Consider the following 18,413-nt stretch of genomic DNA (forward strand, 5'->3'; position numbering starts at 1 on the left):
CTTTTTCTTTAGCATTTTGGCACAACCTGTGTTGGTTAGGGGGGGTGATATGGTGAGGAGGTTGAATGAGTTAGAAAGTAAGTTCATTCTCAACTATGGAACATTGTTTCCTAGGGGTCTTAATCTTGAGGTAAATATATGAAATTTAAAAACTTTTCATTCATATTTGGTGGTGCAGCGGTAGCATTGTCACCTCACAGTTAGACGTTGCCCGTTCAATTCTCAGAGCGTCTTCTGTGTGGTGACATGCGTTAATGGGTGTTCCTTCGTTGAAGGTTGTGAGTTAGGCCCGGCAAGCCAGCACGTAAAAATCTACTGCCAATCATTAGTGGACAGGAGTTCCGCTGTGGCAACCCCTAACCGGGAAAAGGCGAAAGACGAAATATTTATTAATTTATAAATGTATGAATTAATGAGGTTTTTACTGTCATGCTCACTTAGTCTGTTATATTAGTTATAAATATTAGATATATTTCTTAAGTTCATCAATTAATGTTTGATAGTTTATATTAGAAATAGTTTAAAATTAGTTATTTAAGATGTTTAGGATGGCTGTATTTAATAAAATGTGCATGTAGTACTTTAAAAAATATGTATGCAGCATTTTAAATAAGATGCAATTTTTCAATTAGTTGTTTAATTGTATTAATTAGGGTTTGAACCTTTGTATATAAAGATGGTTGTTTGTAATTGTATATTGTCCGTTGAAGGCGAGTGGCCGAGGTACCAGTGTGTTGAAGTAAAGGAAAATCAAACAGTTCTGCTGTGTTTGTAGAGAATGACTACTGATTGTACACCAGGCAGAAGTGGAGTAAATTTATCCCATTATTTTCAGGAAATGTCGAGAAGCAAGAGTGAGATTCAAACTGCTGTACCCAGCATCTTCAAAATTTTTTTCCCTGGAGGAACACCAACATTTCTTGATGAAGGACATGCTAAAGAAGAAATACAAAAGTCTGTCCAACAAAAAGTGAGCTGTGAAACAGGAGATTCTGCTTCTTATTCTTCTGTTAATAAAAACCACCGAGAAACTGTGCCAGTGAGACCTTTTCCAGTGTTTCAACGAAAAATGCTTCAGATGAAAAAAGCACAAGAGTTGACTAGAAGAATCGAGAGTACGTTGGAAATGAAGCAAAGACAGGATTCAGGAGAAGCAGATGAACAGAAATAGAACAAGAAAATCTGGAAATATTAGACTTTCTTAAACTTGAAGGGGACTCTAAAGTATATGTCCTACTTCATTGTCTAACATTTGAAGAATAAAACCAGTAACTTGACAAATGCAGGATTACAAAGCAATAATGATATTTTTGAAACATGACAGAATAAAAATCTGGAAATATTGGACTTTTTTGGACTGTGTTAAACTTGTACGGGACTCTAAAGCATATGTCCATCTTCATGATATTAATGTTCGGAAAAATACTCAGGAGAGGGGAAGAGGAGCTAGGAGTAAAATATTTTTTTTTCTTAACAGTACTGTTTAAATGGTGCATGATTTTCTCGGCATGTTGTAAAGTAATCTTTTTTCAGTTTTAAGTGTAATGGGGATACTAATGCAAATACTTGTTTTCTTTCTCCTTGTTCAGTATTAAGAAATGTAGACAATGCAATGTAAAAAAAAGAGCATTACAAGAAAAAAATAGTGTGCTCTTTCTCATTCTTGTATAGGGGAATGATTGGGTTAAGACCATTAGCTTAATCTAGTAACAAGTTTTATTTAAAAAAAAGTAAATGAAAAAGAATATTGAATGTTATAAGGCTTTTTTCTAGTAACAGCTTTGTGTCTGGTTCTCATGTCTCTAGCAGACAATCTAAAGAGGAATTGCTTAAAGAAAATGTTTTCTGAGAGCATTCAAGTGTTTTCCCAGCTGAGAGAGCTATAAAGATAAGACAGACCCAGACAGCACTTAATAGAATTATAGGCTATACCACATATCTTAGCAAGGATAACCTTTATTTTAGGTTAGCCCGAGTCTGTATGTGTGGCTGTCAGTTTGGAACATGTGTTACTATTAGGAGGGCAACACTTCAATATTTGAAGGTGTATATAGTTTTGTGTGTTATTATTAACTTAATAGGTTTTGGGGGGTGTTGGGTGTGTGCATTTATTTTGAGGGTTTTCAATAAAACAAAAAGTTCTATAAGGCATGACAGGCTCAAATGGAGATGACAAGAAACAACTGTATAAAAAAGATTAACATGCCAAACAGTATATACATGTAACACAAAAGCTGAAAGGAAGGAGGATTACAATGGCATGAATTTATATTCCACCAAAAATTGCTATAATGGAGCTTAAGAAAATTCTGGGAGAAATAATCAGCTTCCAGCAAGGAATGTGTCTAGAGGGCCCAGAAGGGAAAAATATAACAAAGGAGGGTAGATTTGTAAACACATTTATGAAGATATTTGACACGGAAGATATGACTCCAGTGCCAGAAGTTTTGTGTGAATTTATGTATTATTCCCAAAGTTACAAAAATTGGTTTAGGCTAGACAGAATTTACATTTCACAGGAACATGTGCATTTAATTGAAGGTCTTGATACGCCCCCCCCCAATAACTATTTCAGAACATGCACCAATAACAACTACAATAAAAACACAGGGTAACAAAATAAAAATGAGACACTGGTGCTTTCCCACCTATCTGTTGAAAAGAGAGGAAGTTAAAGAATGGGTAGTGGAAATTATTCAGAAGCTATTAATTACAGAATATATAAATTTCTTCTGCAAGCATATCTAGGGAGTGGGATAAAATTAAAGTAGATTTTAAAATAGGGTGGAAATAAAAGAAAGGGAGATATGGTTAATAAGTAAGAATTATTTAGAGGAGCTGACAAATGTTAAAGCATTGCAAAATAGAGGGGATCTCATCAAACAAGGAGAGCGCAACTGCTGAATGCTAAACAGAAAATAAGGGATTACCTCGATAATATGCATGAGTTTAGAAAGACTGCTGTTAAGCAACTGTTTTTTTGATAGTAACAGTAGAGCACAAAAGCTTTTGGCACAGAAACCAAGGCAAGAAATTGAGCTAATTGAAGGAAGGGCACTGAGCAAACTTGGATCTGTAATATATAACATTAAGTATCCTGTTTTTTGCTAATTTTTTATGAGTTATTTATAGCACTTTTATTGTCTGCTGCATACTTTTCTAGCTAGTTTCACTGTGTGTGAGGTATTAACTGGAAATTGTCTACATTTATCAAGCATCTGTTTGGGTTTTTTGTTCTGATTTCTTGCCAAGGAGTGTATCATATTGTTTCCCACCTCCCCTCCCTATTGGTATCGTGTTCTTATACTTGGTGGCTTTGCAGTTACCCGCCCCTAATGTAAATTTGATCTGGGACACTCCTCCCAGTCTAGTATCATTACCTCATTCTACCTAATCCAGGGAGAACATCTGAGAAGGCCAACCCACTTAGAATTTTTTTTTTTGTAAAGGGGAAAGGGGAGCAGAAACTAAGCTTGTTTCCTGTAAGTAGTCTAGTCCAGATACAAATTTGCTGTATCCAGGACTATTAGTAAGCTTCTGAGCCCCCAAGCCCTTCTGCGTTGGAGGCAAGCCTTCTAGCTTCATTTGTTTCTTAGAACTAGCCAATTTTATTTTGTTTTAGCACTCAAATCTGTTTCTTTGAGCTCAGCACTTGTTCAGAACTCACTGTAAGCACTAACTAAGCTACAAATTACTACAGCACTCCACTTTCCTCAATTGTCTAGAGGAAAACAGTTTTAGTACTTAATAAATAAGCACCTATCCAGGCATGTACAAGGGTCAGCTCCCGGTGTTTTCTCCTGTTTACCGGATGAATCTAGGCATCTTGGGGCAATGCAGCAATTGCCTCATGTACACAGCAACCCTGTCCTCCTACCACCCAATACTACAACCTGTGAGAGATGCACTTATATAGCCAAACTAGAAGTAAAGCTCTCTTCACCCAAGACTGGACTAGACAGTCAAGAGGAGAAGGTAAACACTTGCTCCACACCACACTCATCACATAGTCCCTCAAAACCTACACCAACAAAACACACACCTACATTCGCAGAGGCTGTCAATAAAAATCTGCCCAAGCAACATGGACCTCCAAAGCAGAAACGCAAGCAATCTCCACCCCCCAACACAACCCAAATGACACATAGCCCACAAACTCAGTGTGCCACTCAACCACAGCCCATAAGGCATAACAACGTACCCAACACTCTAGCCTGGTGAGTGGAATATCAGTGTGCCTGTCTATAGAATCACCTATGACTAAACAAGGAGAAAGTTACTGTCAGCTGCTTGTCAGGTGCCAGGATCCACCACATAATGCACACACCCAGGTCACTCCACAACAAGTACAAATATGACTCTGTCATTGTCCATGTTGATGTGAATGACCTGAGAAGTACCTCCCTGGACTACATGAAAAGAGACATGGAGGAGCTGTCCGATCTTGTAGCCCAGGCTCTTGACCCTAGCCCTGAGTAGCATCCTGCCATCACCCAGAATGATACCACAATACAAAAACAAATTGATTGACTTCAACAATTGGCTAAGCTTCTGGTGTCATTCTAAGAGGATCCAGTATCTGTCTGCCTGGGATGACATGATCGACAAACCACGATGCTTTGCCAGAGATGGCCTGCACCTGTCGCCCTTGGTATTCTGGATACTAGCTAAGGCTCTTGCCACCCCTATAGTGCCTTTTAAGTCAATTCAAAAATGACAAAATTCTCCCGTAATAGTATAATAAGCAAAAAAATCTGCTACTCAATGCTAGAAGTCTAAACCTCAAAATGCACTCACTCGAGGCACTCCTTAAAATGGAGAACATCAACATGTGTGCAGTGACAGAGACCTGGTTCAAGGCTCCAGAGAGCATCCCTGCATTACCAGGCTATAATTCATGCCACACCTTTCGGCCACCTAACCTGGATCGAAACACTAAAGGCGGAAGTGTGTCCATATTAATTAAGGATATCCACACCTCCAGGCTAGTTGCTCAGCATAATGCATCCGAGATTATCCAAGAGCAACTAACTCTGGGCAAGACTGCAATCCAAACTGTAGCTTGCTGCAGATCCCCCACCATGCCCCAGGATTCCCACTCCTCATTTCATGATACACTAGAAAATATTAGAGTACAATCCAACACCTTACTAATGGGCAATTTCAACTACCCCACCATTAACTGGGAAAACTACTCATGTACCAACTCTTGTGCTCGACGTTTTCTGGAATTCATAAATTCCAACACCTTGGATCAACTTATCCACACCCCCACCAGGGGTACCAATATCCTAGACCTGGTCATCACCAACATGGGCAACTGGTGTTCCACACCAGAGGTCAGTTCCTCATTGGTCAGATCCGACCACAAGCTAATCACCTTAGACATCCACATCCCACCCCCAATAGGGAACCTACCGTAAAAAAAATTTCACCAAAGGCAACTTCACGCTTCTTAAGACAGAAGTGGCAAACGTCATGACACCCATGCTGACCGACAATTGAGGTACAACTGCTGAATCCTACACAAATGCACTTTATAAGCACTTACACGAGTGCATGGATCGTGCTATCCCCAACAGAACTAAGATGCTATCCTCCAAAAAAAGGAAGCCAATCTGGTGGTCCCCTGCCATAAACAAACTCTACAACAGAAGAAAGAAAGTGTTGCAAAAAAGAGTAAAATCCCATGATTGGAAAACTCCCTGGTCAGCCTCAATAAGAAGCTGAGATCCCTCAAAATCCTCCAAAGCTAGTTACAAAAACAAAATCACCACTGATTCTAAAGACAACCACAAAGCATTCTATAGCTATGTCAAGAATCTCAATGGCAATACTCAGATCTGCTCTGAGTTAACAGCACAATGGCACTAAATATACAGAACCAATTGATATTGCCAACATCCTGGCAGATAGGTTCAGCATTAACTTTACCCCCCACCCCCTCATCCCCTAAAGGGCCAATCTCTATACTGAAGAATGTAAAGTTCCTGTACTCACGGCTGCACAGGTAAAAAAACACACCAAAGCCGTAGATGAGGGTAAGGTGGTTCACACAGCCAAGGCTTTCAACACCATGCCCCAGTCTGGAATTTTAGATAAACTCATTAAACTAGTATAAATCCCTATGTCACAAGATGGGTTGCCAATTGGACGGAACCCACACTATGAAAGTAGCAGACTCCAAATCCAGCTTCAGACCAGTGGCAAGCAGAGTACCACAGGGTTCAGTCCTGGGTCCTCTCCTGTTTGGTATCTACTTCTCTGACGTACAGGCTAACACAGAAGGTCTTTGGCTAACGAAGTTCGCAGATGACTGCAAACTAGGAGCCATAATCAAAACTCCCAACGATGTGGACAGCCTACAAAAAGGCCTCACTGAGACAGATGCCTGGTGCCAAAGCCATAGCCTCAAGCTCAATGCCAAAAAGTACATTGTCATCCCTTTTGGTAAAAACTCTGCACCCAAGAACTACCACATAGGCAGTAGTCTACTTAACACCGAAAGTGTGATAAGAGACCTTGGGACACAGGTGGACAGTAGTCTCTCCTTTGATAATCACATCGCCTCAGTAGTCAGGAAATCCTACTACGTCACAAAAGGTTTCTCATCCAGGAAAAAAAAAAGGTCATTGTCCCCCTCTACTCATCACTCATTAGACCCATTATAGAGTACAACGCCCCTTTTAGTATGTACCTCACAAGACATCTACAACAACTGGAAAGGTCGCAGAAATACCTCACAAAGAGGATTACCGGCCTCAAACAGATGCCCTACGCAGACCATCTCAAAAAATTCCAGATTTACTCCGTCGCATATCACCTACTCAGAGGCAATCCCTGCCTAACATACAAAGCTATGTCAAACCCAGAGCTGTTGGACATGCTCCACGTAAAGAAATCCCAAATCCCTCTGAGCTACACGCTCTAGGGACCTAAACCTTGTCACCACAATAAACAGAACATGCTGGAGGGATAGATCCCTGTCCCAGAGACTTCCCATACTCGGGAACAAATTACCTATCTATATCAAACAAAGCTCCTCATTAGCACTCTTCAAAAAAATCTTGATGATTGGATGGGAGATAGGAAATTCACCCCGGGGATCACTTCTGTGGCTCTGCTCGACAGGGGCACAGTAAAATAACTTTCTTGGGTGGCGAAAGCCAGGGTACCTTTTGGCTAGGCTTATATACACCCTAGGGCCAATAGCCTAGTACCTACCTATGAACAGAAAATACAAAGGAGCTCAGAGCCTATAACAAACAAGATAACAAGGGATCCTGTAGAAGTATTAGAAATATTTTGGAAAGTCTGTATAAAGCAGAGAAATACTGAAATTAAGAAAAGGTACAAATAGAAATGTTTATGGAAGAATTAAATATGACAAGGTTAGAGGTAGAGAAGGCTCAATTACCAACAGTTATGACAGGAGGAGATGAGATAAAAATGGCGATGTATAAACAATCTATAGGAAAGTCCCCGGGAATAGATGGTATTCCTGTAGACGTTTGGAAGCTAGGAGGGGAAAAGACTGATAAATATCTGGAAGATTTTGTTTAACAGTATTTTAAGAGGAGAAGTACCAACATCCTGGAAGAAAGCAGTGGCATCTGTGATACCTAAACAGGGTCATGATCAATCAGATTCAGTCTCATACAGGCCCATTTCAATATTAAATTGTGATTATAAACTGTTTATGCTTATACTGGCTAAAATAGTGGCAAAATGTATGCCAAAATTGCTAGATATGTATCAGTGTGGTTTTGTGCAGGGGAGGTAAACATCTGACAACATTAACAGAAAACTGATGATCCAGAGGGATGCATAAAATAAGTACCACTGTTGCTGGTTGGTCCTGATGCAGAGAAATCATTTGATAGGGTAAGCTGGGACTTTATGAGCAGACCAATGGAAACATTTGCATTCCCTGATAAAATTATAAGGTGGATTAGGAGGGTATATGAGGGATCGGAGGTGAAAATTAAAGTGGGTGGGGTCCTCTCCGATAATCTCTTCTTGAGCAGAGGAACCAGCCAGGGGTGTCCTTTTCTCCCTTTGTTATTTGCATTATATTTAGAACCACTGGCAAAGAAAACAAGGGATTTAGAAATTCAAGGATATAATTGGTATGGTAGTCAGAAAAAGCTGGCTGAATTTGCAGATGACATTATTTTATACCTGACAAGACCAGAAAGGGACATTACAGTGCTGTGGAACATACTGAGCCAGTTTCAAATCTTTTCAGGGTACAAAATTGATGAAGCTAAAACAAAGGCAACAGTGGTAACCTACGTACCCACATACTAATTGGTTCAGCAATATCCATACTTATGAGGACATGATAAAATTAAGCATTTAGGAGTAAGGATCAAAAATTATTCCGGTGTAGCAGCTAAAGATATCCAGGAAGGGACTAAACAAAAGATACAGTGGTTAACATTTTCACCTCACAGCAAGAGGTTCTCCAGTTCAATTCTCAGCTGGGGTGAATTCTGTGCAAAGTCTACATGTTCTCCCTGCATTCGCGTGGGTTTCCTCCGGGTAAAGTCTGGAGTGTTTCTCCCTGGGCCTCCGCTAAAAATAGGCTCTGTCCTAGTCGGACTTTCCCAGTCAACAAATCTTGATGAGTTGATGGGAAACAGAAAATTCATCCCGGGGATAACACCAGTGGCTCTACTCGACAGAGGCACTGGGAACTAAGGTTGGATGGCACTAGGCCAGGGTAATCCTATGGCTAGGCTTGTAAAGGCCTCAGGGCCATTACCCTAGTACACACCTATGAACAAATGTTAAATAAAAGCTCAGTTATATGGATATCTACAGTAAGGTACAAGCAGTTAAAATGTTTTTTACTCCTTTTAAATCTTATGCACAGATCAGGCATATTTTTAAATCAACCAGAGGAGAAGTTATGGAGAGCAATTAATAAAGTGTTGAAGGATTTTATCTGGAAGGGGAAAACAGCAAGTGTCAAGTGGGAAATGCTTCCAATAGAACAGGGCAGATTGAGATTACCTGATTTGAAGGGGTTTTACACTCTTTCTTCTCTCAGCCTAGGGACAGATAGTGTGTGTGTGTGTGTGTGTGTGTGTGTGTGTGTGTGTGTGTGTGTAAGAGAGAGAGAGAGAGAGAGAGACAGAGAGAGGAGTATAGGTGCAGATAAAATGAGTGAGGAAAGATGGTAGGAGGTTACTTTAGCTTTGGTGGTAAATAGGCTGTTGCATTTTTCCATTCCCCTATTCTCAGTCTAATTGTCAGACAGAGTGAAAGAACATGACTGTTTCCCTCAGAATTGATAAAACAGACACCTGTACCATCTTCTTCCTACTCAGTTTCTCTTAACATATGTAGTTATTTTTTGGTACCCCTAAACTTCTCTCTCTCCCCCACTTTATCATTCTTCATATCTCATACTGCTCCTAATGTTAAGGATAGTAAGATTTTCATTTGTCCTCCCCTCCTTTATCCTCCTTATGCCCCAAGCAGCAATAACTTACACACAATGAAGGAAGGCTCCTGTTTTTCATCTCTTCTACAAAACAAGCCCATTTCACCTCCCTATTCCCTAGCTCACACCCTCTTCATTTTAGCTTACTCGTACTACATCTACTTACAATGACCTCATTAAGACCCTTAGCTTTCAAACCCCCTCATTCTTCCGTGCCTTACAAATAACCTCTCTCTAAAATACTACCCATACATCAAATTAGCCCTCAACAACTCAGACAGCATTCCCACACAAACTCTCAGTCCTATTCTAAATGGCTTACTTGTTTGTCTGCAAAAAAGTACTTACTACAAACCTATTCGCTATAATCCACTAAACTTATTGCTCCTTTCAGAAAGTACCCCTCATCCTTAGTCTACTTGCTTCATTGTAAACTCCCTAAATCTGGATATGCCCACTCTAACCATGGTCCAGTGCAACAAACTAACCCCATATTCCCAATTACCTCCTCAAGCCCATCCAACCCCTTACCTCAACAATGCTTTCACAAATGGGCAAGCTGCACTTAAAATGACCTGCATCAACACCTGTAGCATACATTACAAATGGACCACGTTCGAAGCCTGGATCTCAACTAAAAATCCACTATAGTAGCCATCACCAAAACCTGGGTAAAACAATGTTTGCCCTCCTGCCTACACACAATCCAGCTACATCTAAAGTCAAATCTGGCCCAAGAGTAGGGAGTGGAGTGGCACTCCTAATCAAGCAGGATGCTTCCTTGTACATCACCGGTTCCACTAATGCTAACCAGCACATTGATAAAGCATCTAACTGGGTGCTAGCTCATCTAACCCTAAGAAAACATACCCACCTTAACAATGCTTCAGTCTTTATATCCCATCCCTCCTCTACAGCTATTAGTGACACCATCCCACAAATACTCCTGCATGGTCCCAACAAGAACACCATAATTCTGGGATACTTCAGTCTAAATGATAATGGTCCTGATGGTAAGAACCTTAACAAAATGCTAGTAAACAAACAACCAGTCTGGAAACATTCAACACTTGATCTTATTATTACCGCTATGTCCCATCAATACTTAAAATACAAACATACTTTTAACCTAAGTGACCAATGCCCAGTTCTGACTTCTTGGTCATTCAGAACTATACAGCCTACACCCCAAATACTGACAGGCAGACCATTTCAGAAACAGAAATTTGCTCTCCTTGATCATCATCTTAAATCAATTGCTCTCCCTTTATCTACTGGAAGACCCTGTTGCGGCCCTGTCATTCCTCAAAGAAACTCTTCTGCTAAACAAGGCATACTTTTTCCTGGTGTACGTACTGGACGTTAAGAGGACAGAAATGTCTATGGCTGACCAAGGATATCAACATTCTTATGAAATATAGAAAGAAAGCCCGCACAGCCTGTAAAGGTAACCATACCAACTTACACTTTTATGAAATATACCTTGCCACAAAAAAAAAACTAGAATAGCTACTAACTCAGCCAAATCCATTTATTTAAAAGAAACAAATGTCTACTACCAAATATCCTATTTCTGGAAAGAAACAAAGCATCTAGCTATACATTCTACTGGTTGAGCATCTAGCAACACATTCTGCCAGTACCACTACTTCTTCCCATCAGTAGAGATTCAAATAACTCACCTAAAGCAGAAAACTATAAAAACATCATTATATCATCCACTTCAACCACTGCCAACACATTGCCTACTAACACGCACAATCTTACAGCTGCACAAAATAGTCTACACAACCTCAGCTATTCCTCTTAAGTGAATTTGAATATGCAGCTACATTCCACTCCACTGCGACTTCTGATAAAGAAACTAAAACCTTTCTAAAGAAAATGAAGCAATCCTCAAAATATACTTCCCTATACCCCACATTCCTTAGAAGACAAGCTGACAAAATTGCCAAACCCCTAGCACATATTTACAACTTCTTCACTTAAACACAGGTATAGTACCTCCAGCCTTTAAGCACGTTATCATTCGCCCTCTACCCAAGGTGGCCCTACCCAGAACCTTCAAAGGCATTCATCTCATTTCTCTTCATTGCGGTCTTGCCAAAATACTTGAAAAAATTCTGCATGCGCAGCTACTTGAACATATAAATACTTATGGGCTTATCTGTGATTGTTAAAGGTATTTCTGAAGCAGTAACTACAGTTTTACTCACAACTGAGCTCTACTGCAACATCAGTGATGGTCTCATTACAGCAAGCATATTCAAAGACATGATGAGCAGCTTTGAAACAGTAAATCACAAATTACTTCTAAAATTGCAACAGTTTAACTTTGGTCAAAATGTTATTAAATTGCTCTAAAGCTACGCTGAACGCAGAACATTTAAAGTACATTCTAACAACCATCCATCTTCTCTAAGTACCTTAAACACCGGAGTCCCCCAAGGCACAGTCATATGTATGTGCTGTAGTGACCCGTGCAGTTCCCATATTTGTTGTCCCTCTCCTCAACTCTAAGTAGTTGAGTAGCCCAAAAACATCCTATCATCTAAGTTGCAGAGCAAAAAAAGGTCTCCAAACTCCGAAGCAAAGAAAATGAAAACAAAAAGTTTCTTCTTTCAAAATAATTGAAACAAACCACTTGCTATTAATGATGTAATAAGCAGTTTGCTACATTATTAATACCATGTAGTGAGCAATGAAGGAAGCAGTAGCTCTTCAACCCTCACTGCTAATGTGATAACAGCATTATTTGGAAAAAGAAAGACAGAATTGCACTACCACCTGATCAGCATCTGTCGATCATGCCCCCTGACACCTAGTGCCTGATGGTTAGCTGCATCCTTTCACCCTACCCAAGCTTCTGCCTCTAGGTCTTTACTGTTTTTCTTATTCATTCTTTATCTCTCTGAAGACCTCCCTAAACTGGAACTAACTATGTAGAAAGAGGACCTATTACTCCACACAAATAAAATGTCTCATTACCCTACAATCTCAACTTCAGTGATTCTCATATATCTGCCAAGTCTGAAAAAAAAATAATCTTCCGATTAACCACAACAGAAAATGTCACATTCTTCTCATCTTTCCAAACAGCTGCTCACCTTCCAATTATTACCATCACAGATAAATCAAAACACCATTTTTCCTTTTCTAACAGAGTACAAATACATAGGAATGCCACTTATACAATTTCTAAACTTCTCTATTCACACTGGCAACACAAATAATGAGGCTTAACAGGTACTGATAAGAGTAATCTGCTATTAAAAGGTTGCTTGATAACAATAGGAATAAATCACAGGAGGCAAGAAAAGATTGGGAAGGCAATTTACAAAGGAACAGAGGGAGAACATCCGTATGGCTCCCAACAAAAATATCATTTCCATAGTTACACTTATTTGCTCACCCAATATTTCTGACAGAGCAGAGGAATGCTGCAAGCATTATTACAAGTTTTTGCTTACTTGGAAATATCTGGTTATTCTCCTTAATAAGCTGTTTTCCTTTAGGATATAAAAGGAATCGGAGATAAAAAAAAAAAAATAGAAAAATTATTTTAGAGTCTGCCTGGGGTATAAAATATCCATGCAAACACTTCCAAGCAAAAATCCTAAATCTTCTAGAATTTGTTGCATATTTTGGAGCCATACATATGTTCTCCCATTGTTTCCTTGTGAATTGTTCACTCATTCTCTCTTGCCAGTCTTTTCTATCCTCTGCCGATTCCTGCATTTATCATGCAATATTTTATATGCTCTACTAATTACCCCTTTTTTAACAGCAACTTCTGTTCTGGAAGAATTTTTGTTGAATCTAGAGCAGGTCTTTCACTTAGGATTCCCCATCCCTTTCTCTTTGTTTATACTCCGATATCAATCCCTGATATGGACGTTAGTCTCGAGACAGCAGTCCAAATGTCTTCTTGGGCTCTTCCCATTCTATTACCTTTCCCTCTCTAGTTATTTGTTCACAATACCTTGGTTCTTTGGCCAGTTTTCTCCAGTAAATTCCAACCCCTCTTGCCTTTTCTCTGTACCCCTAATTACTGTCATCCCTATCAACAGAATCTCCTTTCTCATGTTGGCCAAGTTCTTAAAATACTTTATGTTTCTTCATGAATATAATAGTCTGTATGGCTGTTGTTATTCTAACAATCTACATTCAAAATCCCACTCTCTCCTTATTTCTTGAATTTCCCCCTGCTTCACCATCACCCCTTTCCACTTTGAATGATAGCTTTCTGCTGGTGTTGAACATAAGCATTAACTATGTAACTATAAAACATCCATTCAAATCAGGTAATCCTAAACCACCTTGTACTATTGCAGAGATCAACTTATACCCCACTTGATCCTTGCCCTTTCCCCCTCCCAGACAAAGTCACTCAACTCTTTATTAATTACTGTTGTCAACATTTCCTTTGGTTGATAAAAATATGCCTAAACTGCATATAAAACTAAACAAACTAAGACATTTTCACTGCTTGTATCTTGGTATCCATAACCATAAACAAGAACTTTCAGTGTCTCAGCCTTTGGATTATCTAGTCTCTTCCCACATATTCATAGCAGCCATTACAGAATCCTTTAACCCATACTCCTGAGTACTTAATTTTATCATGTCCCCATAAATATGGGCATTGCTGAACCAATTCGTGTGTAGGTACATAGTTTACAGCTACAGTCTATGTTTTTGTATTCATTAATTTTACATCCCGAAAAGACACAAAACTATCTCAGAATATTCTACAGCTCTGAGATGTCATTTTTTTGCTTGCATCATATACAAAGTACATGCACCTTTTCTTGATTACCATAGCAGTTATATTCTTGAATTTCTTATTCCTTTATTTTCTTTGTCAATGGCTCTAAATATAATGCAAATAAAAGGGAAAGAGGGCACCCATGCCTGGGTCATTTGTTCAGATATAACTTCTCAGAGAAGAACCTTCTCACGTAATTTCTTACATCCGATCTCTCATGTATCATCCTACGGGAAAAATATTTTATTAAGGAAAATAACCAGATATTTCCAAGTACGCAGAGATTCGTAATGTTTTTGCAGCATTCCCCACATTAAGACATGTACACACCTCTCCAAAATACTGCCACAGACGTACACACTTAAGTGCATCACCTTCATGCAATGTCCTGATTAAAAATTGGGTTCCAGGGGCTTACTCGTATCGCTAAACAAGCTACGTACAGATCTAAATGGCACATATTACTTCAATCTCTCAAAAAAATTATATTTGCCCATTCAGATTGAAAATGTTTCTGGGATACTCATAGAAACACAATCAGACGAGTGTTACTATAAGAAGTGAAATCATGATTTAATTATCACTTTATGTATTGCAAAAGAACCGTATTACATAAGTCAACCCGACATCTGCGATATTTTTCTTCTCTATGTATCCACTTACGTTTCAATTCCCTGGGAAAGCTCATATTTTCAAAGAGGAGAAATTTACCACCCCGTTTGCCTTGTATATTCTTATATTTCAACAGGACTTCAGAAGGATCGTACTCCACTGCGAATCATAATACATAATAAAAGAATATTGTATTTTACCGTATCGATCATTAGTCCGGATTTAATAAATCCATTTTCAAATACCTTACAAAAGTCAATTTTCCTACATTCGGTTTTGTCCCGCGTTCAGTTCAGATCCGTGCCTAACTCCGCCCCCAGCCGAATATTTGTTTTCAATAGGCTAACATGCTGCCAATTTAAAAAATATTCCCATTCTATAGGACATTTACTGCAGTTAGTGCTTATCTCCACCCTTAAGGTAGGAAATATTATCTTTGCTATCTGATTGGGCGCCGAGTTTATGTCGTCATTTCTTAGTACCCCTTAAGAGGAACTTTTTGTTTGCGACAGGGTAGGAGTGTTGTATAAGTTTTGCTTATTGTTAGGATTCTAGACGATTCTTTGATTCTCCTTTGGGTGTGCTGGGGCATAGGTTTTTATTTACCGAAGTGGTATTTTTCATTGTTAATTAAGTGCAGTATTTGTCTATCCCTTTGATGCTTTTGTAGCAAAGTAATCAAGTACTATGAGGGGCGATCGTTTATGTTGGGACACAACATGGTACTTTATTCGCCCCCTGCAAAAAAACGACGTTTGCACCAAAAATGTCCCACTTTAAGCATTTGAAAAGGTGGCAACCCTAATGGTACTTCGCACAGTTGTAGGCATTATACCTCTCAACTGTCCCTGAATTTAGCTCATATTTTACCTATCCCTCTTAATCCGTCCTAAAACCGATGACGTTTGGAGAAAAAGTGATGAATTTCACTTAATAAATAATGACAATGATTAAAGCCTTCTTTTACTTAAGAATTTGTATGTTAATTCACATATAACTCTCAATCTGGACAAACCCATTAATAAAAGTGGGGCAAAGGCCCAAAAATACGGAACAATCTTTAAATATTGCACTAACAAACTATAGAGTAACAGGTTTTGCATTAATATAATTTTCTGAAGGGTATGAAGTTTGTTTATGATATTCAAACACAAAGTATCATATTTGGATGTATTACCGGGAAGGATTTTGTTAACTGCTACTTTTCCAGGATTCATAGAAAGGCTACTTTTATCCTCATGATTTTTTACACTTTACCGGTGCACATCCTTTCCATCAAAAAAGGCAGTCATCATAGTGAGGGTCGCGAGAATAATTACTCTGGACTGCCATTTTTAGAGGAGTGTACAACTTTAAAGAACATGTTTCTGAGAACAGGTTATCCAGAGGGCCTGCTTGATGATCTCATAAGGGGGGTACACTGCAAAAGGGAATGTAGCCATTTTTATCCTTTATTATGTACACAAGGACAAATTGAGGTAGTACCCAATCAGCCCTTGATGGGAACACAAAGTACAACTAGTCCTTCCACCTCTGCATTTATTACAAACTTTATAAGTGAACATAACATGTTGAGATGGATTCTGAGGAAGAATTGGTTGATCAAGTGTGAGGACGTTTTTGTTGGTGAGAGACTGGGAGATTCTCTGAGAATTGTTTTTAGAAAGGGTAATATGTTTAAGAATATTTTTGAAAGGCAGCTTGAATCTAAGGTGATTACCAATCCATTTATGAGCAAATGTGGATGGTGTCAATACTGTAAATATATCCATGTAGGCATGGATTATTTCATATGGAGGAGAAAATATTATGTAAGGGGGAGATTTGATTGTGTTATTATGGGGGTGGTGTATGGTGCTCATTGTCAATGTTGCCCTTGTTTTTATATTGGAAAAACTGAATGTAAATTGAAAGAAAGAATCTATGAACATGAATATGATTTTAGAAAGTAAACAAGCTAATGCACTGTTTAACCATGTTCAGAATTTTCCAGGGCATAATTTTAAGTTTATTGTTATCCAAAAGGTGGATAGGGATATTCGAGGAGGTCCTTGGTCATTGGTTCATAGGTGTTTACTAGACTAACGACCACAAAGGCTTTTTTTTTAAGCCTAGCCATCCATCCCAAATCTCTGACAAGTTCTGATACACTTGATAATTGTAGGCAGGGATTTGGGAGATGAAACATTTACAAGCTGGGGTCTGGGAGATGAACCATTTACAGGTTGCCTGTGTCCATTAGAGATATAGGTGCCAAACGAGGGATAAATTTCCTATTCCCCATCTAATTGTCCAAGTTGCACTTGAATTGGGTTAGGGAGGAACTGTGCTTCACATAGATGGGGAGCCTGTTCCGTAGAAGGGGTAGTCTCTGGGATACATACCTGTCTCTCTAACAGGTCCTGTTTATATCACAGGCAAGGTTTAAGTCTTTAGAATGAGTAATTCTGGTGCTGTTGTTTTTGTGGATATGCAGGAGGTCCATCAGAGTGGGATTTGACAATGCCCTGTATGCCTGGCACAGATCCTGCCCTCAAAAGCCTGTAGGAGACAGAATACATGGATAGAGCCTTGAGGCAGTCTGCATAGGACATCTTTCTTACAGCCTGCATTCTTTTAGTGAGAAACCTCTGTGGGCATTCCAGTTGTTGGATATGCCTGGTTAGGTACATACCAAAGGGGGCATTGTACTCAATGACAGATCTGATGAATGTCGTATACAGTGGAACAATGACTTCCTTGGACTTGGATGCCATACCTTTGTTTATAAATTGTGCAACATAGAATGATTTCCTTACCACTGAAGGCATGTGATGGTCAAAGGCTAGATTATTATCTATGTGTGTCCCTAAGCCCCTGACTACTGGGTCAACTCTAGGGATTGTGTTGTCAATATGATAGTTACCAGGGATGGATGACTTCCCAAAGGATGTTATTATGCATTTCTTGCCATTTAGTTGCAGTCCATGGCTCTGACACCAGTTGTTTGTCTGTGTCAGTCCCTCCTGGAGAACATTTGTGCCAGTGTGGAATTCAATGACAGCTCCTAATTTGCAATCATCTGCAAACTTAGTCAGCCAGAAATCACTGACATTGGCCTTGACTTAAGCGAAGTAAATGCCAAAAAGGAGCAGTCCAAGGACTGAACCCTGAGGGACTACACTTGTGACTGGCCTCTTTGTAGAGGTGGACTCCCCAATTCTAACTTCCTGGGTCCTGTCTGCTTTTAGAAAAACAGGAGCTGTACTGGCTGTTATTCATGAATGCTTATAACTGGCCAGGTCTAAATGAACACTGTTCTATCAGCTCAATTTTGAGGTTAAAAGCACTGGAAAGGTAGGTAATTTTTTATGGCTTAGTTTTAGTTAACTTGAACTTTTAGCTATTTGCTTGAAAATGTCTTTATATTTGTTTTAATATTTACATATTGTTTTATATATATATATATATATATATATATATATATATATATTTTTTTTTTTAGACAAGTGGGTTTATTCTTATTATTGTTACTATTTTAGATGGTTGTATTTACTATGTGGGGGGGGGGGGGTTTGAGTTGTAAAGTATTGTTCTTTTTCT

General features: G+C 39.1%; 1 protein-coding gene across 1 annotated transcript in view; it reads right to left on the minus strand.

Moving 5' to 3' along the window:
* The window catches only part of TONSL (tonsoku like, DNA repair protein), a 1,124,870-nt gene extending 1,109,731 nt beyond the window's left edge, over positions 1-15,139 (minus strand). Inside the window, exon 1 of the mRNA XM_044066303.1 lies at positions 14,883-15,139. Coding sequence (XP_043922238.1) covers positions 14,883-14,907 — 25 coding nt within the window. The 5' untranslated portion in view covers positions 14,908-15,139. The remainder of the gene's footprint in view (positions 1-14,882) is intronic.
* Between the last annotated feature and the right edge of the window lie 3,274 nt (positions 15,140-18,413).

This window comes from Protopterus annectens, chromosome 3.part1 (genome assembly GCF_019279795.1).
Source record: "Protopterus annectens isolate FY-2018-M chromosome 3.part1, PAN1.0, whole genome shotgun sequence".
NCBI lineage: Eukaryota > Metazoa > Chordata > Ceratodontiformes > Protopteridae > Protopterus > Protopterus annectens.